Source organism: Durotheca rogersii (assembly GCF_024521655.1).
Source record: "Durotheca rogersii strain YMJ 92031201 chromosome Unknown GGS23scaffold_10, whole genome shotgun sequence".
NCBI classification, from domain to species: domain Eukaryota; kingdom Fungi; phylum Ascomycota; class Sordariomycetes; order Xylariales; family Xylariaceae; genus Durotheca; species Durotheca rogersii.
Window position 1 is genome coordinate 526,265 of NW_026251241.1, and position 25,976 is coordinate 552,240.

The 25,976-nt window shown below is 55.1% G+C and overlaps 5 protein-coding genes across 5 annotated transcripts; 3 read left to right on the forward strand and 2 right to left on the reverse strand.

The window, feature by feature from the left end:
* Positions 1-976: 976 nt before the first annotated feature.
* Positions 977-3,902, reverse strand: GGS23DRAFT_52653 (uncharacterized protein). Its single transcript, XM_051514687.1, has 5 exons — positions 3,596-3,902; positions 3,207-3,520; positions 2,884-3,150; positions 1,680-2,828; positions 977-1,616 (listed from the first exon to the last, which is right to left on the reverse strand). The coding sequence occupies exons 1-5, from the start codon at positions 3,699-3,701 to the stop codon at positions 1,521-1,523; spliced, it is 1,932 nt and encodes a 643-aa protein (XP_051371806.1). The 5' UTR covers positions 3,702-3,902; the 3' UTR covers positions 977-1,520.
* A 1,783-nt stretch (positions 3,903-5,685) lies between these two features.
* On the reverse strand, positions 5,686-7,591 carry GGS23DRAFT_52737 (uncharacterized protein). The gene is made up of 4 exons (XM_051514695.1): positions 6,840-7,591; positions 6,136-6,765; positions 5,888-6,078; positions 5,686-5,834 (listed from the first exon to the last, which is right to left on the reverse strand). The coding sequence occupies exons 1-4, from the start codon at positions 7,125-7,127 to the stop codon at positions 5,789-5,791; spliced, it is 1,155 nt and encodes a 384-aa protein (XP_051371807.1). The 5' UTR covers positions 7,128-7,591; the 3' UTR covers positions 5,686-5,788.
* Positions 7,592-10,659: 3,068 nt separating this feature from the next.
* GGS23DRAFT_52801 (NAD(P)-binding protein) lies at positions 10,660-12,328 on the forward strand. The gene is made up of 4 exons (XM_051514700.1): positions 10,660-10,892; positions 10,958-11,096; positions 11,154-11,689; positions 11,749-12,328. The coding sequence occupies exons 1-4, from the start codon at positions 10,853-10,855 to the stop codon at positions 12,276-12,278; spliced, it is 1,245 nt and encodes a 414-aa protein (XP_051371808.1). The 5' UTR covers positions 10,660-10,852; the 3' UTR covers positions 12,279-12,328.
* Positions 12,329-15,690: 3,362 nt separating this feature from the next.
* Positions 15,691-17,430, forward strand: GGS23DRAFT_596868 (S-adenosyl-L-methionine-dependent methyltransferase; the record flags this gene model as incomplete). The annotated part of the gene is made up of 2 exons (XM_051518539.1): positions 15,691-16,052; positions 16,110-17,430. 2 exons carry the CDS (start codon positions 15,691-15,693, stop codon positions 17,428-17,430), a joined length of 1,683 nt encoding a protein of 560 aa, XP_051371809.1.
* A 1,068-nt stretch (positions 17,431-18,498) lies between these two features.
* Positions 18,499-21,576, forward strand: GGS23DRAFT_596869 (Pep3/Vps18/deep orange family-domain-containing protein; the record flags this gene model as incomplete). The annotated part of the gene is made up of 3 exons (XM_051518540.1): positions 18,499-18,715; positions 18,810-21,411; positions 21,492-21,576. The coding sequence occupies 3 exons, from the start codon at positions 18,499-18,501 to the stop codon at positions 21,574-21,576; spliced, it is 2,904 nt and encodes a 967-aa protein (XP_051371810.1).
* Positions 21,577-25,976: the final 4,400 nt, after the last annotated feature.

Sequence of the window (25,976 nt, forward strand, 5' to 3'; positions counted from 1 at the left end):
CCGCGCGACGACGGCGCGCGATGGTGACGAGCGAGGAGGGCAGGAGGGCAGGAGGAGGGGGATAGAATGCGTGGCTCGGCAGCGTAGGAGGAGTAGAGGAGAAGCGGAAGGAATAAGAGAGTGCGCTTCGAGCATCTCTAAACCCGACCGCTTATCTACACTTCTCCTAGGCCTACCCCTTTCCCCCCTGTCCACACACGCTCTACACCTCTCTCTGTATACCTCCACACCTCCTTACCAACACCCGCAACCTCTCCGACCTTCACCAACCTCTCTACTTATACTTGCAGGTGCCTAGCCTACTCACATACATACCTAGCACACACACCGCCGACGCCGCGAACCCGATCTGTTTCTTCCACGGCCAAGGATCCCGCCGGCCCTCGACACAAATACGTCCCCACCTGCCTACCAGGCCGTTGCCCTCGGGATAGGGATATCGTCATCGCATCCGGCCGCAACTTAACGTCGCCGTGGCGTGTGCGTACGCCGGTGAAGACGATCGCCCATAGGTGTACACGCAGACCTGCGCAGACCTACGCAGATTCGACGGTTCGCGGGTGGCTGGGCGCGCGGCGTCGTCCTTGGCCTCTCTTGCCTTGGGACTTGGCCTTCGCGTAATACGACAGGATCGCCGGTTCTTTTGACACATGTCCGAGGTAGGTACAGCAGCGAACTCTCGCGAACCACGTAGCGAGACGACTCGGCGCAGGTATATGTGCATATGTACGTATCTCTCTATGTATGTGCGTAGGCCGCACCGAGGGATCCGGCCAGCAGATATGTAACCCAAGCCTCCTCTCTGTCCCTCTCTCTAGGCGGAAGTAGGACGCGTATGAATGCGCGCGCCAGGCTCGTCCCTGGCGTGGCGGCGACACCATCAACCGCACTCACTGCCAGATAGGTTGTAGGACAGCGTGGGCATGGCGTAAGGGGGCCCACCAGCTGCCCCGATGCCCCGCCTACGATACGCAAGCAGATGCGCTGTCACGCAGAGACGAAGGGCAGTATCGTATCGCAGGTCATGTACCCGCCTAGGAATTCATGGGATTTAGCGTGGCCGTGAGAGGGGGGGACTAGAGCATCTCGATCTGCTTCTACCCGTCTACGTACATCTGTTCCCATTACCCCCTTCACTCAACGCATGCGCGTCTTTAACTGACGTCGTAATACTGCGAAATTTGTAGGTATTGTTTTGTGACCTATCTGTATATGTGGGTATAGCACACTCCAACGCCAAACTCCCCAGACTGCCCTGTATGGATTGAGACGTAGCACAGCCGCGCGTCTCGAGGTCACTCGCGAAGAAGAGAGCACCGGCTTCCGGGGAGGCGTGCCGGCCTGGCACAGCGCCTCTCGTAGCTCACCGGCCATGTTCGTCTTATTGGCAATCTGTCCCGGAGGATACAAATTGTAATGATAGGCAGGTATATAGTCACATGATACAATGCCTCCCCCCCCCCCCTCTTCCGTGGCGCCATCGCGGCATGGCCGCTACAAGTTGTCTGCACACCGACACGCTACGTCTCGTCGATCTTCTCGATCTCGACTCGTGCCTCTTCCCACGTTTCTTTATTCTTCTTGGCCCACTCGATTTGGCTCTTGGCATAGGCGAGCTTGTAATCGCCATTTGTCAGCTCGGCTGTCACGCATTGAGGCGACGTGAAAAGTGGACTTACCATGTAACGCTTCAGATCGTTCTCCTTCTCGTTCTGGAACCTCTTTAGATCGTGCAGAACGCTCGCGCTCGCGTCCTTCACGTCTTGTGCGGCCGCCACTTGAGCCTGCTCGAGTTGCTCGATGCTCTCTCTCGTTTTCCCTATGGCATCGCGCCGCGTTCTCTCCGGGTCGACGTCGGCAACGCCCTGGATCGCGTGGCGCAGCGGTCCAAAGATCTTGTTGGTGATGGAGTTGCTGCTGGGGACCTTCCTATGCATCGCGCTAGAAGCTGTCCGCTCCGGCGCTCCGACCCTCGCCGAGGGTACCGAGGAGACATCCCCATGAGTAGGCGGGAAATCCGAGTCAATGGAGGCGGTGTCTTCGCCACTGCCCTCCTTATGGTGTTGCGTCGACGTTTCTCTCATGCTGGACGATCTCCGAGGCGGGTGCACCGGATAACTTCCTCCGATCTGCTGGCTGTTGCTGAGGTACTGGTCGATGCGCTTCGCCTCGGCCTCGCTACTCTCCAACTGGTCCAAGAGGGCCTTCTTCTTGATAAGCTCATCATTGGCCATCTCCTGCTGGACCCTCTTCAGAACCCTATAACGTAGCACGTTGCGGACCACTCCAGCGAACTGTGCATTCTCCCGCATAGGCTCGGCGAAACTTGCGCCCAGAGATGTTGATAATTCCTCCGTCGCTATGTAGGACGAGTCCGCAGCTTGGCCGACTCGCTCGATGGCCGCGGCAAGGGACGGCGACGGTTCCGAGAGCGCGAAGGCATTGAATTTGGCACCGAGATCCGACAGGTCCGTAGACAGAGAGCTCAAGTGAGTTAGCGTGCGCCGGTTGACTTTCTCCATGGGTCCCATGAGCGCCTGCTCTAATTCCTTGATGGACGTCTCGTACGAGACAAAGTAGGGGTCCAATTCCTGCTCGTCCAGGTCGTGCGTATCAGGAGGGAATCGGCGGAGTATCTGCGACGGGATCGCGCTCGGGTTATCGAACACCGGTCCCGATGGGGGGTTGGGGGGTGCCCTGAGCTTCGCCGAAGACGCCGGCACGGGAAGAAATGCGTGTGCTGGCGTCGGGTTCGCGGTGTCCAGCGGTGGTGCTTTCATGATGGATTTGGGAATAGATGCAATGGGATGCGAATGTAGGACCTCGTTCTATCCCCAAGTTAGTAGGAAGAACGCACACCACGATGATGCTCCGTATACCCACCCAGCTAACATTCGGGTCGAGGAATTTTCGCAAGACACCGTCGTTTCGGACCTGCTCCATGTGTCGGCACCGATTCAGGAACACTGCCAGCATGCGCTTTCTTAGGTCGATAATTTGCTGGTCCTGCTTGGCGTTGGTTGGATTGGCGGCGTAATCGGCCATGGTATGCTTCTCCGGGATGGGGGGAATGATGAGGGTGGGATGAAGCCTGATCAGGGCATCGCGTAGCGAGGCAAATTCGGAATATCGGCGTCGGACTTCGAGGTCCTGTATTCCATGTAAGCCACGGGGGAAAGCACCGAGGTCACGGTGGGGGGGCATACTCCCGTTCTGATCGTATAGACGATGTATTTGCCACCATTCTCCAAGCTCTTCCCCGCGTCGGTGATCAAGATCGGAAGCTCCGGATTTTCGTAGAGTATCTGCTCAATGCGGCTGTCGTAGCCGCCCGGCTTCCTTCGAGGTTGAGACTGCGCGGCGAATTCCTCGTCGCTCTCGACTTCGCTGGTTTGGCGGCCGTAGGTCGGAGGAGGCGGCACATCTTCGCTGGTGGAAGACGGGGTGTTCGGGGTCTCAAAGCGATGCTGGTCTACATGCTCCCAGTCGGGATCAGCCTCGTCAGGAGAATCATCCAGCGCTATTGATTGCCACATTATTCCTCCTCATTCTATCCAGATGGAGAGGCTTGATCTAGGAAATGGACCAAACTTACAGTCGCGAGATTCCGGAGAAGCTGGGTTGGCGGATGATGAAGTAACAGAGTCACGACGATCAAAGCTGGTGCCGTAAGGATTATTGTCTTCTTCGTCGTTCCACATGTTGAATCACACTTGCGAGCACAGCAGTGCGCCGGACAAAGCTGTGTCTGTGAGTAGTGTCGGCGACAATGGCTCTCATGTGAATCAGGGTTTGTCTGGTTTCCCGATATTCCTGATGCTTCCGTGTGGTGGAGGAGGACGGAATGATGGAGACGGCAGTAGAAAAAGGCGGGGGAGGGGGTAGGGATTAAAGAGGAAGAGACGGGGGAGTTCGAATGAGCAACGCGATAACTTCACACTTTCAATTCAGAAGAACGGGGTGACCGTGTCAAGAATGGCTTCCATTCAGCGCCCTGTGTCGGATTCACTTGGTAGGTGTGTGAGGGAGCTGAGTAGGTAGGTAGGCAAAGACATGTAGGTACCGGAGACGGGTTGGTCGTCGGAGTTTGGAGCTGGATGCTGCTTACCTACACTGAAACGTAATGCAGGTATTGTAGGTACCTAGGGTACACAAAAAAACGGGCAGGTATATGTACCGAAGTACACGGCCATACAACAGGCGAGGGTTGGTTACATTAGGTAGGGTACATAGGTACATGCCTGTCTCTATAACCTGAACGTACTGTATGTGCTCGTCGCAGGCTGCGAGAGAAGTCGAGATCGCCCTGGTCAGCCTGGAGAGGGCAGCGAACTGCACTGTGAGGTCATGCGCTTCGATCGGGCGTCTGGAGCAGCTTCTAGGTATTATCTATAGTGTGTAGGCACTGTATGCCGGGTCCTTACAGGTAGGGATTAGGTGGCATGCTGCCAACGTACATACATATGAGTACAGCTCGAGGTCCCAACATGGCCTAGTGCCCACAGACCTGGAGATCGCTCAGCGCCGCACCGTAGCACTTCAGTGTTGCCTGATGGAGTTGGCCGCCCCCTGCTCCAACCGATAACTTTTCGCGACTGCTCCCAGATCTACGGTGTCAAACATACACGTACTGAACGGCGGCCGTACTGACTCGAGACATCGGGCCTGGGGCTGGCAAGTCTTCGAAGCTTGCGCTCCTCCCAGATTGGCAAGAATCGACCCATCGAGCAAAACGCAAGCTTTCGAGCGAAAGCCAGGCCGCTCACTGACCTATCCGTAGAAGCCAAGCTTATGTAGGCAAACCCTTCTTCACGCCCCTGGAGCACGCTAGAGACCGCAATGAAAAGAAGCGCGACAAGGCTCGCGTTGCCTGGAGGTAGTGCGGTACCAGGGACACGGTGAGGACGGCCATGCGCGAGCGCAGAGGACTCGGAACTCCTAGAATCCAAAAATTTGAGTAATCAGAGAGTAGGCCACGGTGTGACCGGTCCAGAGATTAGACTGAACAGAACAGATACTACGCTTGATCTAAGCCAATTGGCAAAGAGAGCTGAGGGGAAAGGGAAGAGAAGAGGCAAGATGGAGGGAAACGGGGGGTTTAAATAGTGAATGATCATTCGAAAGCGGCGAGGGCGGCAGAATTAGGTAATACCTAGGTAGGTAGGCTTCTAGGTAGGTTGTTACCTGGTACGTAAGATAGTAGGAGGTACTGTAGGAATACCTAATATCATCTCAACTGGCAAGACGCCCGTCACTAGGACCTCAATCTACAGATTCTAGAACCTCTTTGCGAAGGCACCTATATAAGAACGTGCTAGGTACCTCTAGGTAGCTTACCCAGGGAGATACTTAAGGAAGCAGGTAGGCAAATGTGTTGGAGGCACCGCCAGGGCGATCCGATCCATCCACCGTGAACAAAACCTCCATAAACTCCAACGAAGAGAGGCCGTCGTCGTTATTGACGGTACAGGAAACCCCATGAAAATAGAATGGTATCGCCTATATATACGTCCCACACATCTCAAGCCATTATCGGGTATTTTGTTATAGCTTGCCTCGAACCCACCAGCGCCACCACCCATTTCCTAAATCCGCAAACCATGCCCACGACGGGCGCTTTCGACGACGCCGACAACGCCTAGATCATGGATTTACCGAAACCCGGCTAGCCAAAGAGAGCTCTATCCCCTGGATGAAATGCCATACGAATCGCCGCGTCTACCGTATTGACTCCGCGAGAGAGAGAGAGAGAAAGAGAGAGAACGCCCCCCGCCATGGCTTGTCGGCTTTATCTACGACCTCGGACGGCCAGCCGAAGCATTATAATGGAATACCTGTAGATACTAGATTAGTTGGGTGAGCACCAGGGAAGATCCCGCCAACTCACGTAATGATGCCCCCTATCGCAACGAAGATACCGATGACCGATTTGTCGCCAACCGACCTCCCAGACGTTGCCCAACCGAGCGCCACGATAAGACACGTTTTCAAGTGACCAACAACCGTACTTGAAACCGGACCGGCCTGGCCGACGATGAAAAACTGGGACAGGTTGATCAACGCGGCGAATATGCCGGACTAGGCAGCGTTAGAGGCCAACACGCGGAATGGACCCCTTCTTCAGCTTTGGCTTACCATCAATATCATCAACCAACGGTTCACAGGGACCTCAGACCACGCAGGAAATACGTCGACAAACGGGATAGCGTAAAGGAGGAGACATGCCGAGACGGGCGCCTGGTTAAAGAGCAGTTGCATACTCGAGACTTGCAGCTTCCGCTGGTACCACTTGATCCATACGGTGTAGAGCGACGATGCGAATATGCCGCTGAAGGCAAACATCACGCCCAAGCTTGACGTGGTCTTTACCTTGGCGTCATCCGTCGGCAGCGAATCGTAGTAGGACACCATGCCTACCCCCAGGCAAGCCGGGACCAGAGCTAGTATCGCGTTCGGAGGTAAGACGGACTTGTATAATATAAAGTCCATGGTCGCAACGGTGGGGGTGAGCAGGATTCGTGCAACTTGATAGAAGGTGACGGTGGAAAAGGCCAGGGATAAATTCGGTAGGATCACGTTGAGAGACATGGCGATAGAGAGGGGGATGATTTCCCGCAGGGTGGTGCGACGAGGTGTGAAGTACGCGAGTCGCGGCCGCGACAACACGAACAGTAGCAGCCACGTCATGAAGAAGTGGAAGGCGGCAAATGTTAACTGCGCGAGCTTCAACGAAGGATCGGAAAATATAGCCTTATTTGTGAATACCTGGCAGGACACTGCGATCAGTTGCGCCCACGGGATAGAGACGACACGCGGCGTGAGGAAACCGACAAACGCACAATGGATATCGTGGCTAGAGTATTGACCATGATCCAGAAGACGGCCCAGGAAAAGCTACCTTGGGGGGTAGGAGAGCGCGGAGCTGGCTGATCGACCCTCTGCTGCTGCAATAAGCCCTCGCCCTTCTCGGCGTCCACGATATAGCCCTCGCCCACGACGGGGTGTTCGGAAGCGTAGTCCTTAACTATGCCGTCGAAGCTTCTCGGTCTATCTCTCTCATTTTGGCCTTCGGTGGACGACGAAGCGGCGGGGGAGAGCCGCCCAAGGCGGCCGCTCAAAGATGCCATGCTGGGTTGCGGAGTACATGTGACGGAGCGGCGACCTGTTTCCCGATCGCAATTCCTAGCCGGCGGACGGAGCAGACATGGAGAAAGGAAGGTCGGAGGTAGGGAGAGCTGGTTTCTTCATACATGAGAGCACCTTTGGTACTCCACATGGGTACATGGGCTGCGTCTTACCTACGTTCTTGGGGGATCACCCCGAAGGAGATCTTGGATCTAATATCTTGTATGCAGCTTAGAGTTGGAGTGGAGGGTAGGGAAGCGTAGAGTGGAAGTTAGGTCCATCTACGAATGCAGGCAAGGCGGTGGATGCGATTTTAGCCGATCAGCTAAGCGGGAACGAGACGCGGAGGCGACAATCTAGGCACGCAGAAACGCAACCTTGCAAGTCGTAAATGAGGTGCTCGCTTATTTATCGTTATTTTTGTATTTTCCAAGGGAGAAAAAAAAAATTGAAACGGAGGGTCGTGATGCAGGGAGTGCCGAGCCCCCGAATCCAGGAATCGCTGGGGGCGGGACGGGAGTGGACCAGAAGGGAAAAAACAGGTAGGTACCTAGGTACTTTAGCAAGAACGTGATGGGCATGGTTTAAATGTTCAACAAAACGGTACTCCCGGCACTGCAATTCTTGACTGCCTACCTAGGTACCTCTGTATCTGTGTGGTTCAGGCCGGTCAACTTCATCGTGCTTGATACGTCGGATACATCCCTACCTCGCGGATTCCATTCCTCGTGTTGGAGATCATGTAAACTTCATCATATGCCCATCTACGTGGGATTCCCTACGTGATGTGAGATATTGACCTCCGAGTAATGATGTACCACGTTAGAGAGGAGGGAGGTGGAATGGATCATAGTTTCGTCAGGAATACTCCCATCGATTTATTGTGGCATGAGGTACCTAAGGTATACTGACAAGACCTGTGGCATTTGCACGACGCCCAAGGTGACATTCTCTGATCCGCCATTCTGGATGAGTGGGAGAGTATGTACCTCCTAGTAGGATTATACATACCACCTCGCAACATTGCCTTTACTGCTTCGACTTTCCCATAGCTAACACAGGTAGTCCGCTAGGCACCTGTCTACGGACAATTTGTTCTGGATGCTGGAGCGACCTAAGACAAGTGTGCCGTAAGCGGCGTTACCTACATATACCGGACCCATCCCCACTTGGCCGGCGACTGGGAAGTTAGGGGTTCTATCTGGATGGCATATGAGTGCATGCCATATCAAACAAAAGAAGGGTAGCAAAGTGCATCGCGCCCCGTAAGCAAGCCGCCGTATGCATATATCCAGTGATCGGTCCATCCCCACTACCCCACGGGTCCAACAGGTATGTTGGGTGGTAGGTACTTGGTATATGCCCGATATATACCTGGTGTAGGCGTTGACTGGAGAGGTACCTGGGTAGAGGTAGGTAGGTGTGTACCTACAACGTAAGAATGGCAACGGTGCTGCCAAGTGCCGCCCTTGCTAGAGTCTCCCCGCGCTGTTCACCTTCGTCACGTTGACCAAAACAAGCCAAGTCCGGATTATACCAATAAGGTATGGTTGGGATCCGGTAACTTGCGATCATCAGGAGTCTCCCTGTTTAAGGGCGCCACCTATTATTATGAGGCACATCCAGGCACGCAATACGGTAAGGATCCCCGACTCCGGTCCCTACGAGATAAGACACCTAACGTACCTACATTATGGGTGTGTATGCGTAGAGGCATCGGGAAGCAGGATCCAAGCCATGAACCATGCATGAGCTCTGCAGCTTTACCTAGGTAGGTACCTACCTCGTACGAGCATCAGCTGCCTTGTACCCCGCCCCCCCCCTTCTCTCGCGGATACAGGATCGGAAGTGCCGCACTTGCGGCTCTGGCCTTGAATTGACCGGTAGGTTCTAGCCTTGTGGCCTGATAGAGAGATTGATGGACTCGTACATCGATAGGCACCATCGCCACAGGGGCCTAAAAGAGTGAGCAACTAGCAAGGCGAGGTCATAGCTAGAGGTAGGCCTAGGCGCATAGTAGTATATGAGGCTTAGGTATTGAATCACATAGAACAGAGATAAAGCAGAGAGGGGGATTCGAAGACAAAATCCTCCGGCCATAGGCATCTTCGTTAGTCCGGGGTTGGCCACCGGAACGCCAGGTGTTTATCGGTACACTGATAGGAATATGTACCTGTATGTGAGAAGCACAGCTGCCGAGTAGCCGTCCTCTCACAGAGATTTAACATCAGGCCTGCTTGGAGTATTGACCAGTCATGCCGGTTTAGCCCTCCGACACAGGGTAACTCGCCCCAACTTACCCATCTCACTGCATCGGCAGGGGGGGCAGGCAGTTATAAGGCATGACGTAGGGTTTCGGGTGCCTCGTAATACGGCCCGAGAGTATGCATGTGGTACCTAACCTTAGGAGGTACCTAAGGTAGGCCGTATCAACATTACGCTTAACAGGTATGAGTATACAAATATGATGGTGTATAGGTACCTACCTACCTGTATCTGATAGAGAGCCTACTTGAAGCACCTAACCTCTAGAGGTACCCAAGGTAATGCCTGTTGCTAGGTTAGGTACCTACCTCTACCGGAAACAGATGCGACGTTTGGGATGTACCTAGAGGTATGCGTCTATAATACTAGCATGCTGTTCTGTAGTGCCTTAGGTACCTACATACCTGTATTATAGGGCAGTAAACATACCTACCTACCTACCTACCTACCTTTAAGGTGCCTAGAAGGTGAGGCGTGTGTCTCCGCCTGCGGACGGACTGGCATCGGCCTGGTTACCTACATGACAGTGCGGAACCGTCACCGCCGATAAGTACCTAAGGTAGCTAAGGTGGTCTGCTAGGAGGTAGGTACCTAACAATATAGACTAATCCGGGTCGGAAGGTCAGGTTGCATGCCTCACCATGTGCATCTAAGATACCTACTGACTGGGCGAATTAATTTGAACCAACAACTAGACGAGCCATTCACAACAACCAACAACACGTTGCTGTCCGTTCCTCCAAGCCTGCTTACATGGCTGCATAGTCCGAAGTCTGAGATACAGACCCGTTCATACTCACGCGGTCCCCTTACGATCACGAGAGGAGGGCTGTTGGTCGCGAATTCGTCTTGTCTACACGTCACATCTGCCTACAGCTCAGGCATGCTCTCGCCTGTCCGCGTATGCATACACGCATATATCAGCTGCATTCTCGTCCGCCCATCCATCTGCTTTCTCTGCCTCCCGGCACCCACATGTTTTTACCTATTTCCCTACCGAGACGAGAACCGGACGCTCCCTCTCCCATTCGGCTGCCGGCGCGCATTATCACGGGCGGCCTACCTATATATGTAGATCAAGATCAAGATCGAGAAATAGCCCGGCCATCCTCGCCCTCCTTCCTCTCCTAAGCTATCCGCGACCTCGATGTCGGACAGGTCGAAATTTACCTGGCATAGAGTTGCAAACCGCAACGATCTCCTCTAAAGATCTGCGTCTAGACACTCACCCTGCAACGCTCCTCCGGCGCATGGGAAAGAAAAGAATGGACCTTGTTTCTCATCTCTCCTGAAATTTCCCCGCGAGCTACTACCGTTCTTTCACTTGCGCCTCCTCCCCCTTCCTCCCCTCCCTTCTACTTCTTATTCCTCGCCGAGTATCCGTCCGCCTCGCTTGTTCCCCCCTGTGCCTAGACTGGCAGTCCGATTGGTGAAATACCGAGATCTCCCCGGCCTGGGTATCATGGCCGCGCCGCCCATCGATGGCGCCAATGGGGTGAACAGTAAGTCTTGGACCATAACGCCGCCAAGTTTGGGCAAGCACTTACCTACGACATTATGCATGCAGCCTCCGCCAGGGTCCAGAAGCCCAGGTTCTTCGAGGACTACGGTATCTGGAAGCAGGCTCCTATCTTGGTCGGGTCGACGAAGTTCGATCCCTTGCCGGATGTGAAGAACATCATGATTACTGGTGGTGCTGGCTTCATGTGAGTTCTTGCGACCGGCCTCCGGGCTCGAGGGCATATAGCTAACAGCCACCCGAGCGCATGTTGGCTTGTTCGACACCTCACTCTGACCTACCCCCAAGCATACAACATCGTGTCCTTTGACAAGCTGGATTACTGTTCCTCGTTGAACAACACGCGCGTTCTTAACGACAAGCGGAATTTCACCTTCTATCACGGGGATATCACCAACCCTTCCGAGGTGCTCGACTGCATGGAACGCTTTAATATCGACACTATCTTCCACTTCGCCGCTCAGTCACATGTCGATCTGAGTTTCGGTAACTCCTATGGCTTTACCCATACAAATGTGTACGGGACGCATGTCATGTTAGAGAGTGCGAAGAAGGTCGGGGTCAAGCGATTCATCCACATTTCTACCGACGAGGTGTACGGTGAGGTAAAGGACGACGACGACGACCTGCTGGAATCCAGTATCCTCTCTCCCACCAACCCCTACGCTGCGAGCAAGGCTGCCGCCGAGATGCTTGTAAATTCGTATAAGAAGAGTTTCAAGCTTCCGGTTATTGTTGTCAGAAGCAACAATGTTTACGGGCCGCACCAATTCCCCGAGAGTAGGTGACAGGCCGGGATGCCGTTGTGAAAATCGCCTATCCGACTAACCGAAGAGCAGAGATCATCCCCAAATTCATATGCTTATTGAACCGACGAAGACCGACGGTGCTTCACGGGGACGGAAGCCCCACCCGGAGGTACCTCTATGCCGCCGATGCCGCCGATGCCTTTGACACCATTCTGCACAAAGGTGCGCTTGGCCAGATCTATAATGTGGGATCGCACGACGAGATTTCCAACATCGAGCTCTGTCGGATGTTGCTGAAGGAGATGAACATCCCTAACGAGAGTCAAGAGGACTTCAACAAGTGGGTGAAATATACCCATGATAGACCCTTCAACGATCATAGATATGCGGTTGATGCCACCAAACTTAGACATCTCGGCTGGGAACCAAGAGTTTCGTTCGACGAGGGCCTCAAGATCACGGTGGACTGGTATAGACGTTTCGGCGAGGAATGGTGGGGAAATATAAGTAAGGTCCTCAGCCCCTTTCCCATCGTCGTCGAGGCCGAGATCATGTCCGATAAAGAGGAAATTTGTGACGAGCCTCAGGTACCAAAGAAGCGAAAAACGGCTGGCACATAGGTGTCAAGACGGCCCCTGCCGCTACACGTGTCGATGCCCCCTTATGTATATCATAGTCCATTGTCAGAGTCGGGGGTCTGGGAGCAAACCTCTCCTAGCTTCAAGGACCCCAAGGCGTCGTTTTTTGGTCGCAGTCAATGCTGTGGCCGATGCAGGCGGCACGAGAAAACCAGATAGATACCTTTTGTTTAGCGGACTTGGCATCTACACGTTGCAATGTGAGCTCCCGTATGCACCGAGTACAGACAATATGGGATAAAGATGTGCGTGGGAACGTGTCGCTACAGTTCGCGACGGATCTCCCCGGCATCCAGATTGATCAGAGGACCTTGGCCATGATTCCGTTATAGATATATGTTGGATTGAGGCGTTTCGACCGCCCTGCTGAGGATGGGTTACGGTGGGAGGCTTCATATATAGAACTCGCGCTTGTATCAGCTTCAGACCTCACGGGTTGCTATCATCGCATTCAACGAACCGATCGTGGCGTAGGAACCCCAGCAGGATACACAGGCCTATCTGCCGAGCCTATCCGTAACGGGGAGGTGAGAACGTGTGGGTGGGATGGCGAAGATTACTACTCATCGTCGTAGCAGGTAAACTGGCTAAGACCCCTCGTTCCCGCGGCTGTTGCCTTTTCTGTGGCTAGGTGGCGTCAGATATGTCATTGTTAGCGGATGTAACGCGCGCGGACAGCGAAAGTAGCGGGTTGCCCCCCTCTCGTTATCGCCATTGCGTAGAACTGAACGGAATACTGCGCCTCATGGCAATATGCAAGTAAGACGTGATTGGCGATCCTTTGTACACGAGGCACCCGGGATCCGGAAGACCCCACGAATTCCTCCGGAGGCTCAGTAGCGATAATAAACCGGCATCTTCGTCGTCTTTTCTCCCGCGTTCTCGTTCTACGGGACGGACATCTCGACGACGGGAGGAGACCAGGCCATATATACTTTTACAAAGGCAGATGCTACATACACCCTACCTCGCCCATGCCGCACCCAGCGCTCGTCGTCGTCGTGCGACAGGAGCCCGGATTCGCATCCCGGGCCCCGCCAGGTCTGGACAGCGCCTCCGGACCGGCGGTTGGCGTGGGAATATTCTGCATGGCAGGCTAGCTCGAGGCGGATGCAGCGTCCCCGCAGCCGGGACTGGGGATCTGATTCGACGGACGTCGCCGTCAGGATTTCCTGACTGTCGGGTCGGTGGATGCAGTCGGCCCAATAGGGACCCCGTGGCCTGGAGACACGCACGCGCAAGCCCGTCCGCTTCGGTGAAAGTGGGTGGGATGACGCCTAGGTGAGAACGAAGAGCGGGGGGGAGAAAATAGAGGGAGGCGTGGGACGGGGGGATCCAAGGTGTATGGATTGCGGATTTTGGTGGACTCGTCATCATTTAGGTAAGGGTATCTTCCATTCAGTTGCCTTCATTTTTATGACACCCGGTAAGGTAAGCATACATACAATATTGTACATAGGTACTCATAGGAGGGTAGGCTACCTTAGGCAGGTAGAGGCACCTATATATCTACTACGTGCTAATATAAGAGGTAGACCTAGGTAGGTATAATACCTGAGGTATGCGTTATATTTGGTATTTCCCTTTCCCGGTTTTTTTCTTTCGTTTTTTTCGGTCTCTCTTCTTTTCTTCCTTGGACTGTCCCTTTTCGGGCTTCAGCCGAGCGTGGTGTATTCTATGTATTCTCCGTGCGTGCTGGGTGCAATCTACCTCGGACGCTCAGAACGATTTGGGTTAGCTACATGTGCCTAAGATTCCCAAGAAATATTAGGCGCCTGATGTATGGACTCGCGATGATACCTAGCGATGCACGCGTAGTATTACACGTGGACCGTAGATTGAATAGTACAGAACACCGGGTACCCCCTCTTTTCCCCCCCTCCTCGTTCCCTTCTCCCTTCTCCAACCCAACGCGGCGGAAACGAGGGTTCCAGGGGAAAAGAAAAAAGGAAGAAATAGACGGATCTGAAGAAGCAAATGAAGGAGGGAAGAAGAAAAAAGGAAGAAAAGAATTTCGCCGGAACATTAAGAGGTCACCCATGCAGCCACTCCAGGTGCCGAAGCCACCCAGCCGCTCAGCAGACACCTCTGACGGAAGCTGGAAGCTATATGACGCAGTACGTTAGGTAGGTATATGTAGATACAGGTACTTACATCCGCACATACGGGGTGATGGGTACCTTAAGTACCTGTACCATAGGTAGGAGGAGGTACCTACGCGGCGGGTGGCCCAAGCTCCCCTCCTCCTCCTCCCCGGAAAACCGCGAGGGAGGGTCAGCCCGTCCCTTCGGGCCCAATGAGAGCGCGGCTCTGGGCGGTCTTAGTCAGGCACAGTGTGCCAAGCCCAATCAGACCTCGTCCCCGTTCGCTTCGCGGCCGCGTTTGCAGGCTGCACAACCACGCCTAACAGAGGCGCACATGGGCGGTGGTGCTCGACGGTGCACACGTCTGCATAGCCACTGTGCACGATGAATAGGGGGCTGCATGGCGCCGGGGCGTGGCATGACATGTGGCCGGTCCCCTGTCTAGGCTGGCTAGGCTGGCTGGGCTGGCTGCCGGGTTCTGTCTAGCTAGTCGAGAACTCCACGTTTGTCCACCCATCAAATGATCCATCAAATGGCCCGTCCGTTGGGTCTGGCACCGCACCGCACTGTTGCACCCAGTGCACCCGGCGCACCCAGTCTCCCCCCTCCCAACTCTTTTTTTTTGTTCTATGAGTACCACTTCATTTGCGGGTGCTGGTGATCTCTTCGGTAGCCAATCGTCGTCATAATTATCTCTTATTTGTCGGCCCCTCGTGGTCGGCGTTCCTAATCTGCAGACGCCCATCCGCCCCGTGTCCTGGGCAGTCGGGCAGTCAAAGGTCGATTCCGGGGTCGTTTCTCTCTCTTTCTCTCTCTCGCTCTTGCTCTCTCGTCCCTCTCTCGTCCCTCCCTCCTCGCCTTCGCCTCCTCTCTTTTTGCACAGGTAATAGTAATAATCGGTCATGACTCTGTTCCCCATTTCCGACGGCAGCCCGGAACGTCAACTCCCCAGCCATCCGCCAGCAGTCCCGGGAACAAACTAGGCACGAAGAAGTCCCTTGCACCCGCTCGCTCATGTATCCGTTGTCCCCTCGTAATACGCCAAGGATAGGTAGCCTTTCGCACGTTCCGCATTCGCCCAACGCCACGGTCCAGGTAGAAAAACGCCGTCGCTTGAGAAGCTCACGCTAAGACGCTCCATCTTCGACACCAGCACGCCGCCTGATCTGTGACGGGGGCGGCGAGAGACGACCTGATCAGATGCCGTGCCGGTAACCAGGACAGAGAAACCCGATACCATTGTGATGAAGAGGAAGAAGCGGGCGCGGAAGTTAGGGCAGGCGAGAGTACCGCATGCGGTCGCCGCAACCATGTCGTCGCGAGCGACCGATGTCAACGACCCATCCACCCATCGACATAGCACCGAAACCACCGACTGCGAGCAAGACATCCCCGAGCTACCCGTGCCCGAACTAGACAACGACGTCTCAACCGACGATTACACGAGCGACTGTTTAAGTACGAGAACGACCAGCCTGATAGGATTAGATAACCAATTGCTGGAGCCAGACGACGATGTTGGACCCGGTCAATTCGACGCGGTGTCGGTCTACTCTCCGAGCCGCTATCCGGCGCCTTCCGTCGCCTATCGCGTGGAAAGACCGTTCGAACGACCGTTTGACGAGGAGGAGGAAGATGAGGAGGAGGACGCTGCTATGGAGGATCAAACGATGTAAGCCCGCCGTAGGGCTGCCGCCGAGAGCGACGGACCCTTGCTAATGTCGAGCAGAAATTCGACGCGGTCGATCAACGAGATGGACATCGACTACGTCATGGAGCATGGCCGGCGCTACTGCGGGTCATATTACATGCCGAACGACGACGACGAACAAGTCCGACTGCAGTTAATTAACCAGGTCTACCTGAAGGCATTCGACGGGGAGCTAACCAGCGTGCCTTTGGAGGCGCCGACGCACATCCTCGACATCGGCACCGCCGTGGGTGACTGGGCCATCGACATGGCGGAGCGCTACCCAGAATGCGAGGTGACCGGAACCGACATCTCCAACATATTTGAACGTCGCGCCCCGCAGAACGTGTTTTGGGAGATTGACGATGCCGAGCTGGAATGGGAACGGCCATCCGACCATTACGACCTAATACACCTACGCAACATGGCAGGATCGTTCGCCAACTGGGAATACATCTACAAATCTGCCTTGGCGTGCGTAAAACCGGGTGGATGGCTTGAGGTGTTGGACTTTGACGATCACAAAGGGATGAAGAGTTTCTACTCCTTCTTCCAGCCTGGCTCGTTAATACACAGGGTCGCACAGGACCTTCAAGAGGCCTCTATCCTCCACGGAAAGCCGCGCGGCGTCGGCCATCTCGAGCCTAGGCTCTTAGTCAACGCAGGCTACGTCGATGTTCAATTGACGGAGCATGCCATCCCGCTAAGGACGGAAGACGGCTCGACGGGAAAGTTTTGGCTCCTGGCCATGCTGAACGGGATGGAATCGACCTGCCTACGACTTCTCACCAAATACAAGGGGTGGGCTGCCGAGGACGTCCGTCTGGCTTGCGATATGATCGGCCAGGAGATGATGGCGCTGGCTCTCAACCCTAAGAGGGCCAAGGGGTTCGTCGTCAAAGTTCGGGTGTTGAAAGGGAGGAAGCCCGGCCCACAGAGCCACTGGCCGCGAAGACCGTCCGACGACATCGAAAATCTGATGCGGCATATAGAGCGCCAGATGATGGAGGACTCCGACGGCGAGGACTACAATCTGACAGACGGGGAAAGCGGATATTGTTCCTTCCCGTCTCGTAGGCCGACTAGTGCTGAACGTAACAAGCTGTTCCCTGCCGAGCCGGACCGAGGGCATCCGGGGGGCGCAGAGGCGACGTCGAAAATATCGAGCGAACGACAACAAGACGAGGCTGACGTATCAGACGTCGCCAACGAGGAGCAGAAGCAAGACCGCCATGATGATGCTCATCTCAAGGAATCCAACCCGGGATTTTCGACCTATTCTAAGCGGTATAGTCAAGGTGTGACAGCCGACACCTCTTTGCAACCGCCGACAACCGATATCCCGATGGAAACAAGTTAGAATGGCATTGCCGAGCCACGCGGATAGGCCTTGGGGCGCCACACTTCTGGGCCCCCTCGGCATAGAGACGACGAGAACTCCTAGGGCACGTCTACAATACACCGGAATTCCCTATGGGGAATATAAACTCGCGACATTCATAGCTTGAAATATGAACGGCTCCAACATATTTCAAATCATACCTATATACACGCACCTTCACTAAAACTTACTAGGGAGACAGGGAACACGGGCTGTGGAGTTCAAACTTGCCTTGGGTTCAGGGCGACCCACACATCATATATACCATACATACACTTATACTCTCTTCTTATTCATCATACACGGTATTATAATGAGGGCGCATTATATCCTGAGAATCGGTGCGAAGACTGGCCAGAGTGATGCTACTTGTACATAGGGCTGCCCCCCACAACCGGGACAGGCATTTGCATACAGAGGTTTGAGCTCATCTGCAGGGAGTGGTGAGGAAGCAAACTCGAGGGTCGAGATTCAGAGGAAGAGAAAGGAAGATAACCGCAGGTGCATAGCGTAAATATAAGTGTTTAACGAAAGACAAATACGTAGAGGTATTTCGGGGGCAGTTGCTCCATGCCGTGCAGAATAACCACATAAAAGGAACGCAAGAGAAAAACTAAATAATAAATTGAAGGAGACGGCAGCGTAACCTTGTAGCATGTAGGATGAACGCTAGATAAATGCAAGCTTGTGCTGCTGTTGATCCATAACATGGATAGAAGGATATCCTTCTGAGTCTAGACGGGTTATCTAAATATATCTGTATAAAAGGTACCTAGTACCTTCTATAAACGCAAATATGAGGTAAGTAGGTACAGCTAATGGATGTAACCTACCTAGGCACCTAATAATGTACGGCCCGACCAGTTCAAGTCAACCAGCTCCCGCAGTCCTACGTAAAACCGGTAGCAACCTCATCATCAACATCCCTCTCTTTCTCTCCCACTCTCTGCCCGAAAAGCGACAGGCCCGAGCCAGCTGAGCTTTGCGGCCGGTTCCTGTACAATTGGCCATCCCCTCCCCTCCACCATGACCAGATAGAAATCCAACATGGCGCTAGACGCAACCAACGGCTTTGCTGCCGCTGATAGCGTCCAAAACCTGACCGACGAGGGCCTGCCTATATTCGACGTCGAGCGAGTCCAGCTCCAGTTCTCCGTCGCCGCCGACTTTGTTGCCGCCCAGGTTGCCAACAACGTCCTTGTTCTCGCCCTGTCTAATGGCCGCATACTGCGCATCGACCTCAACCGACCGGAAGATATCGACGGTGAGTTGGCCCTACTACCACCGTCGCTCTCTCTCTTTAGAGGCGCAACCTTTAAAACTTAGAATGGGAGCTAATAGGCGAGTCGAACTCATAGATATCGACCTTCCCAAGCGAGTTTCCGAAGTAGGCGTTATCCGGCGCATGTTCCTCGACCCGACCGCCTCTCATCTGCTCATATGTACCTCGCTCGGCGAGAACTACTACCTGCATACACAGTCTCGCCAGCCGCGGCCCCTGAGCAGGTTACGCGGTGTGCCGGTCGAGTCCGTGGCTTGGAACCCGTCGCTGCCTACTGCCACCACCCGCGAGATTCTCATAGGCGCCTCCGACGGAAATATTTACGAGACCTTCATCGAAACCTCGACCGAGTTCTACAGGAAGGAGGAGAAGTTCCTGAAGGCGCTGACCAAACTCCCGGATGGCCCGATCACGGGGCTGTGGGTTGATATCATTGGTGGAAGCGTAGATACGAGGAGAGTGCTCATCACGACGCACAGCCGCGTGTTCCACCTGGCGGGTAAAGTTGGCCGGAGTGCTCACGAAGGCAGCGGATCGATCTACACGAGGCTGTTCGACTCGGAACAGCCAGTCATCCACGAGATTTCGCGGACTGCCGGCGCCGGCCCCTCCGCCCTCGCTATCTCACCCGACTCGCCCGACATTAAGACGTATGACAACGTGGCGTCGGATCGAGCTTTTGCCTGGCTTTCTTCCCATGGCGTCTACCACGGAAAGCTCTTAGCCACCCCCGGGAACAATGACCTAGGGAATCTAGTGTTTGCCGAATCAAAGCTGCTACCCAAGTCGCAGATACTCTCCTCGGAAGCTTCAGGACGGAAGAAGACCTCGTCCGAGTCGCTCGACGCGATCGCCTTGACCCAGTGGCATATAATCAGCTTAGTCGGTGGCCGCGTCGTAGTCGTCAACCGATTAACGGGCACGGTGGTGTACGATCAACTGATCCTAGATCAGGGGCAAAAGGCACTGGGTCTCTATGTTGACCAGCAAAAGAACACGTTCTGGTTCTTTACTGGCCAGGAGATATTCGAGATCGTTGTGAAGGACGAAGACCGAGACATATGGCGCATCATGCTACAGAGGCAGCAGTACGACATGGCAATGCAGTATGCCCATACACCGGCCCAGAAAGACGCGGTTTCGATGGCGTCCGGCGACTATCTAGTCGAGAAGGGCTTATTCGTCGAAGCCGCCGGTGTCTATGGCAAGAGCAGCAAACCATTCGAGGATGTTGCGCTCACATTCATCGACCGCGGCCAGAACGACGCCCTGCGGAAGTATCTCCTTACCAAACTCACCACTTATAAGAAGAACTCTACCATGCAGAGGATGATGATATCAACGTGGCTAGTGGAAATATTTATGGCGAAGCTAAATTCTCTCGAAGACTCGATCACGGTAGAAGTAGAGTCAGCTGAGAACGGGAACGGAAAGAAGCAGTCGCGGGACCAACTCGACGCTGTCCGGGACGAGTACCGCGAATTTGTCACCAAACACAAATCCGATCTAGACCCCAAGACGACTTACGACGTAATCAGTAGCCACGCTCGGGAAGACGAGCTTCTATTCTTCGCCAACGCCATCAGCGACTATAACTATGTCCTGTCATATTGGGTACGGAGAGAGCGGTGGGTAGAGACCCTGAACGTGCTCAAGAAGCAGACAGACCCAGGGGTCTTTTACCGCTACAGCAGCGTATTGATGACACATGTCGGGCAAGAGCTAGTCGAGATCATGATGCGACATCCGAAACTGGAGCCGCGTAAAGTCATACCGGCTCTCCTCGATTATAACAAGAATTTCAAGGGGCCGCTCATCCAGAACCAGGCTATACGGTATCTTCTATTTCTCGTCAACCAACTTCACACCGCAGACGCAGCTGTCCACAACACCCTTGTCTCCATCTACGCGTCTCACGAGTCGAAAGACGAAACAGGTCTGCTAGCATACCTCGAATCGCAAGGCGAGGAGCCTCATTTCGATCCCGACTTCGCCCTGCGCCTATGTATCCAGCATAAACGAACTCTCTCTTGCGTACACATCTACACGAACATGGGGCAATACGTCCAAGCTGTGGACCTTGCCCTCTCGCACAACGAGGTCGAGTATGCTTCCATTATCGCGGACCGCCCGATGTCCAACCCGGCCCTCCGCAAAAAGCTGTGGCTCGCGGTGGCCCGCAAAGTCATCTCGCAATCTAACGGCATCAAGACGGCGATCGAATTCCTGAAGCGGTGCGAGCTGCTGAAGATCGAGGACCTGATCCCGTTCTTCCCGGACTTCGTGGTGATCGACGACTTCAAGGACGAGATATGCAACGCGCTGGAGGACTACTCGCGCAACATCGACAGCCTGAAGAAGGAGATGGACGAGAGCTCGCAGACGGCGGCCAACATCAAGATCGACATCGCGGGGCTCGACCACCGCTACGCGATCGTGGAGCCGGGGGAGAAGTGCTACGTGTGTGCGCTGCCGCTGCTGAGCCGGCAGTTTTTTGTGTTTCCTTGCCAGCACGCCTTTCACTCGGACTGCCTCGGACGCAAGGTGCTCGAGCAGGCGGGCGTGGCCAAGAGCCGGCGCATCAAGGAGTGTCAGGTGCAGATCAGCAAAGGCCTCGTCAGCGGGGCCAAGAAGGATGCCATGGTCGCGGAGCTCGACGCGCTGGTGGCCTCGGCCTGGTAAGTCCCAGATGCTATATATATATATATACACACATATATATGAGGACACAAAGAGGCAATACTAACGAGTCTGGTAGCATATTGTGTAGCGACTACGCCATCAAGCGGATCGACGAGCCGTTCGTCGCGGCCGACGAGGACAAGGCCGAGTGGGCACTGTGACGACGTATGGACGGGAGTGTGTCACGACTTTATCGAATCAATTCACGCCTTCTCGCCATATTTTCTTCTTTTTTGAGCTACTAGTATGTCTATTACCGGGTAAAGGGGCGAGGGGACACGAGAGAGACAGCTTAGAGGCCATTTGCGCGCATGTTGATACGTATTATATGTCGGATAGGCACGAGCGGGCTGGGTCGGTACGATCCTGTTGAGGCCTGGTATAGCATGCTAGGTAAACCTCCCTAAGCTGCAGAGAAATTGATACCCACTAACTATGCCTACGGCGGGTACGAGTGCCGGCACGACGGCGGCTGGGACGAGGTCTCGAAGCTTGGTATAATATGCGTGCGTGTGAGTGCATATATACGTGCAGGTGCGTGTCGATGCTTAGCCAAGAGGCACACACACAGATCGCCGTCATCCGGCGGGCCGCGGGCCCCGGCCCTGGTGCTGGGCCTAGGCAGGCAGACAGGCCGGCGGGCGAGGCCCAGGACTGCGGCCCGGCGCGCGAAGGAGTTCCCGTCTCTGTTCGGCATCGTGGCTGACGAGGGCTCACGTATACCGCGCTGCGCCTCCTCCCTCCCCGCCCTCTACCTTCTCCGTTCACTGCTGCCGCTGTCTAGGTTTCCACCCGTACCTCGCTCTCCGCTCTCTCCCTCCCTCTCTCTCGTCTCCTCCCCCCTCCCCTCCCCTCCCTACGCATCTTATCTACCCATCCCAACCCCCCCAAGCAGCGTTTCAGTCTCGGGGGGTTCCCCAGGGGATATATATAGGTACACACGCGTCGGCGGGGCGGGCGGACGCGGCCAGACTCGGGGGTCGCGCAGGGCGAGAGAAACAAAAATAGGACAGGGCAGGACGAGCCGAGCGAGGCGAGGCTACTTAAGCCGGGCAAGGGCAAGGGCAGTCGAGAAGAGGGCAGGGCACAGCCCAAGGACCAGTGCGGATTTGTTATATGTAGGGTATGTAGGTACTCGTATGTATAGAGGCACACGTACTCATACTCACTTTACCTCTTATTTGTGTTCCCCCTCCCCCTCCCCCCAACCCAACCCCCCCCTCTTTACCAAAGCGGGCGTGAAACAGAGAGGAGATGCGTGCGTATCGAGATGCAGATATAAATAGAAGGCGCGAGAGCAGAAGCCAGAAACGGACCCCGGCGCGGGGCGGCGTGGGTCAGCCGGGGGCCAGGGCCGTCGGCGGCGCGTCTGAGGTAGGTAGGTAGGTAGGTTTGCATGGGTTTATTTGCGGTATACTACTACTACTACTACTACTACTACTACTACTACTACTACTACTACTACTACTACTACTACTACTACTACTACTACTACTACTACGTAGGCCAGAGCATACTCGTAAGTATTAGGTGTATATATGCCTGCGTGGAGGCGGGTAGCTTAGGTCGGTAGGTAGGTATAAGACGCCGGGCGGTTGCAGCGCCCGCTAGCGACGTTGGCGTGGCCTGCTCGCGTCGCGGGGGTAATCCAGGGAGAGGAGAGGGGGGAGTTAAACCCTTCTCGTCGCCATCTACTATACCTACTCGGTAGGTAGGTAGCTAGAGGCCGGCCGGCCGGGCTTCTCCCTGTGCGGCGGCGAAGCGCGCGGTTCCGGTCGAGTTCGTGGGCTGGCTGGCCGGCCCTGTCCATGCCTGCGTGTAGACGTTGTCGGTTGGGACGAGCGAGGCGGGACGCTATGTCTACCTATGCCTACCTATGCCTACCTAACTCCACGCACCTACCTACATATAGCTATATATATATATATCCTAGGCACGTCTCGCCTGCTGCTAGCTTCGCGCACGCCCTTGGGTGGGGAGGTTGATCGCAGACGATGACGACGACGACGGCGTCGGCGCAGTCGTGGCTACGTCTGGGAACATCGGCGTTACGTTCGCGGCCAAGCGCGGCGGGCTGGCTGGCTGGCTGGCCAGGGTCGCATTGGAGAGGGATTTCTCTGCGTAGGCAGGGAGGTATACATACAGGGTGCCAGGCGTGGGCAACGTACCTATGGATTCCGTTGTATCCTCTACCGTTGCTTACCCGAACGCACCGCATCCCCTCTCGCGAGTCTTCCGCCCGATTGGCCGAGTCGGCGCAATGTACGTAGTGTAGGTATATATATATAGAGAGAGAGAGAGAAAGAGAGAGAGGTAGTTGTCCCGCGAGGCTTGTCTTCGTTTGGTGCTTTTGTTTCTCCCTCGCGAAGCCAGCCCTCGTGTACAGGTCGATATGCAAGTACGTCTAAGCTGGAGCAACAAGGGAAAGCTGAAACGGTGTGGGCCTGTCGAGGTCGGGGGCGGGTTGTACGATGCATGTACCGGAGTGCGCGGGTAGTGTGTGGTGTGAGTGGTATATCTTATAAGTCGAGTATGGTTAGTTTCGACTAAGATGAGAGTTGTGTATGGTTGGCACAGTTGGTTTCGACGAGACAGGCCTGCCAGACAGAGGAAGAAAAAAAAATTATCCTCCTGTCTCTTCCTCATCCGTACCTACTTACCTCCTACCGACTTCACCGGTCGCCTCGCCTTGCAATCCAACTGTGTCACATATAGCGACACGCGGCCCTCCTGTATCCTGCTTTCCCCCTCAGCGAACCTATGTGTAGTAATCCTATGACAAACCCTCCCTGTGCGCGAATGCCATCCATCCTCCCTCGTCTACGCAGTGGGGTGGAAGCTCACGTGAGAGAGGGGCCGCCGCCGTCTAACGAGACGAGAAGAGTGCGGCAGGCTGTTAGACGGATAGATGCGTGTTCGGTGCTACTGCAACGATATATGTACGTTATGTGCGTGTTCCTAGAGAGGGGGCTGGCTGACATCGAGTGGTGAGTGTGAATAGAAAAGGGGGCGAACACGCCCGACGAACCAGAGCTTCCGCCCCCGCCTCCATATCTATCTCGTCTCTCTCCCTCTCTCTGTCCATCCTCGTCGCTCCCCGCTTCTTCTCCCGCGGCAGGGCAGACTTGGGCGGAAAAATAAAACCGTGTTTGTGTAAGTGTGAGTGGTTTTAGTGACATGGTCTACACGTACGTGGTAAGGGGTATCAGTCAGCCGCCCACGCCCAGGTCTTGCCGGTCTCGTCCAATGGTGGTGGCGAGGGCCATCGCGTGCGGGCGTGTGAGTCGAGCGGCAGGATGGCTTGCCGTCGGCCGCGATCGCGTCTGGCGAGGGTCCTGGGTCGGATTGGAGGGCAGCTGGGAGAGCTGCGTTTCAGATTCCATAGCAGATCCCCCTCTGACGCCCGGCCCGCCCTGGTGATTGGTGCTTCGGCTCCTCCAGACGAGCCCCCCGGCATGAATGATTAGCGGCAACGTCCTCTCGAGCCCGGTTACGCATCGCGTCGTGCACCCAGTACAACTGACCTGCCTCCGTGTACATGGCGAGGTATTACAGGTAGGCAGTAGGTTAGGGAGGTTGCTATGTATTAGCATGTATGATGCACTGTACATCCTACAGAGCTAAGGGACCCCACGAGCCACGAGAGCAACTCTGAAGAGAAGCCGGGGGTAGGCTGGTAGAGACTTCTATTAACAGGCCTCGTGGAAAGGCTGTTCGGCTATAATTGCAGGTATTGAGAGACGGACCGGGATTCGGCCCTCAGCTTGTTCAGACCAGCCCTATGTACGTATATGTATACACGTAGGTAGCGCCCCGGCGATACTACGCATATCGTTGCCCCCTGAATCCGAGATAACTAGAGGAAATATCGCCCCAGGTTCCGGTCTGACGAAGACAGGCTGACCTGTCGGACACACTGACTCAGGAGGGCGGCGTCCACAGCCAAGCTCGACCGAGCAGCGCCACGCTGGCGTGGGAAGCCATGAATACAAATCGACCCAGTCGAGCTTCCCACGTCAGGATCGCATGTCTGCCTACCTCACGATGGAATCCCGCCCGCGTCACCGCGCGAATCGAGCACGCTTGACCAGGGGGCCAAGTGGGAAGGGGTGGTGCCGCCTTCTTCCTCAAATGCCTCTCACTTACCTTATGCGTACATACATCGGTAGGCAATAGGAGGTTGGTGCTAACCTCCCGGGGGAAGAGTACGTGGTAGACAAGCGAAACCCTCCTAGCATCGGACGTTGCTCCCAGGCAGGGCACCGCTTCCCGCCGTAAAACATACCTATGCACGCGTGTTCCTATGTGGATGGAGGGCCTGGTGTCTTTGATCATCCGCGATCGTCGCATCTCGGGAGAAAGAGAGCGCGAACGGGCGAGAGAGGAAGACGGGAAGTGAGAGAGGAAGAGAGGCGTATATGTGTGTGTGCGTGCGTGGTGTGCGTGCGTGCGTGCGTGTGCTTGGGAGGATATCCGCGCCCTAACTGCCCTAAGCTCAAAGGGAGGGCTTCCACCTCATCTACTTGACGCCGCCTTTCCCATGCAATGTCAGGGAGATGGT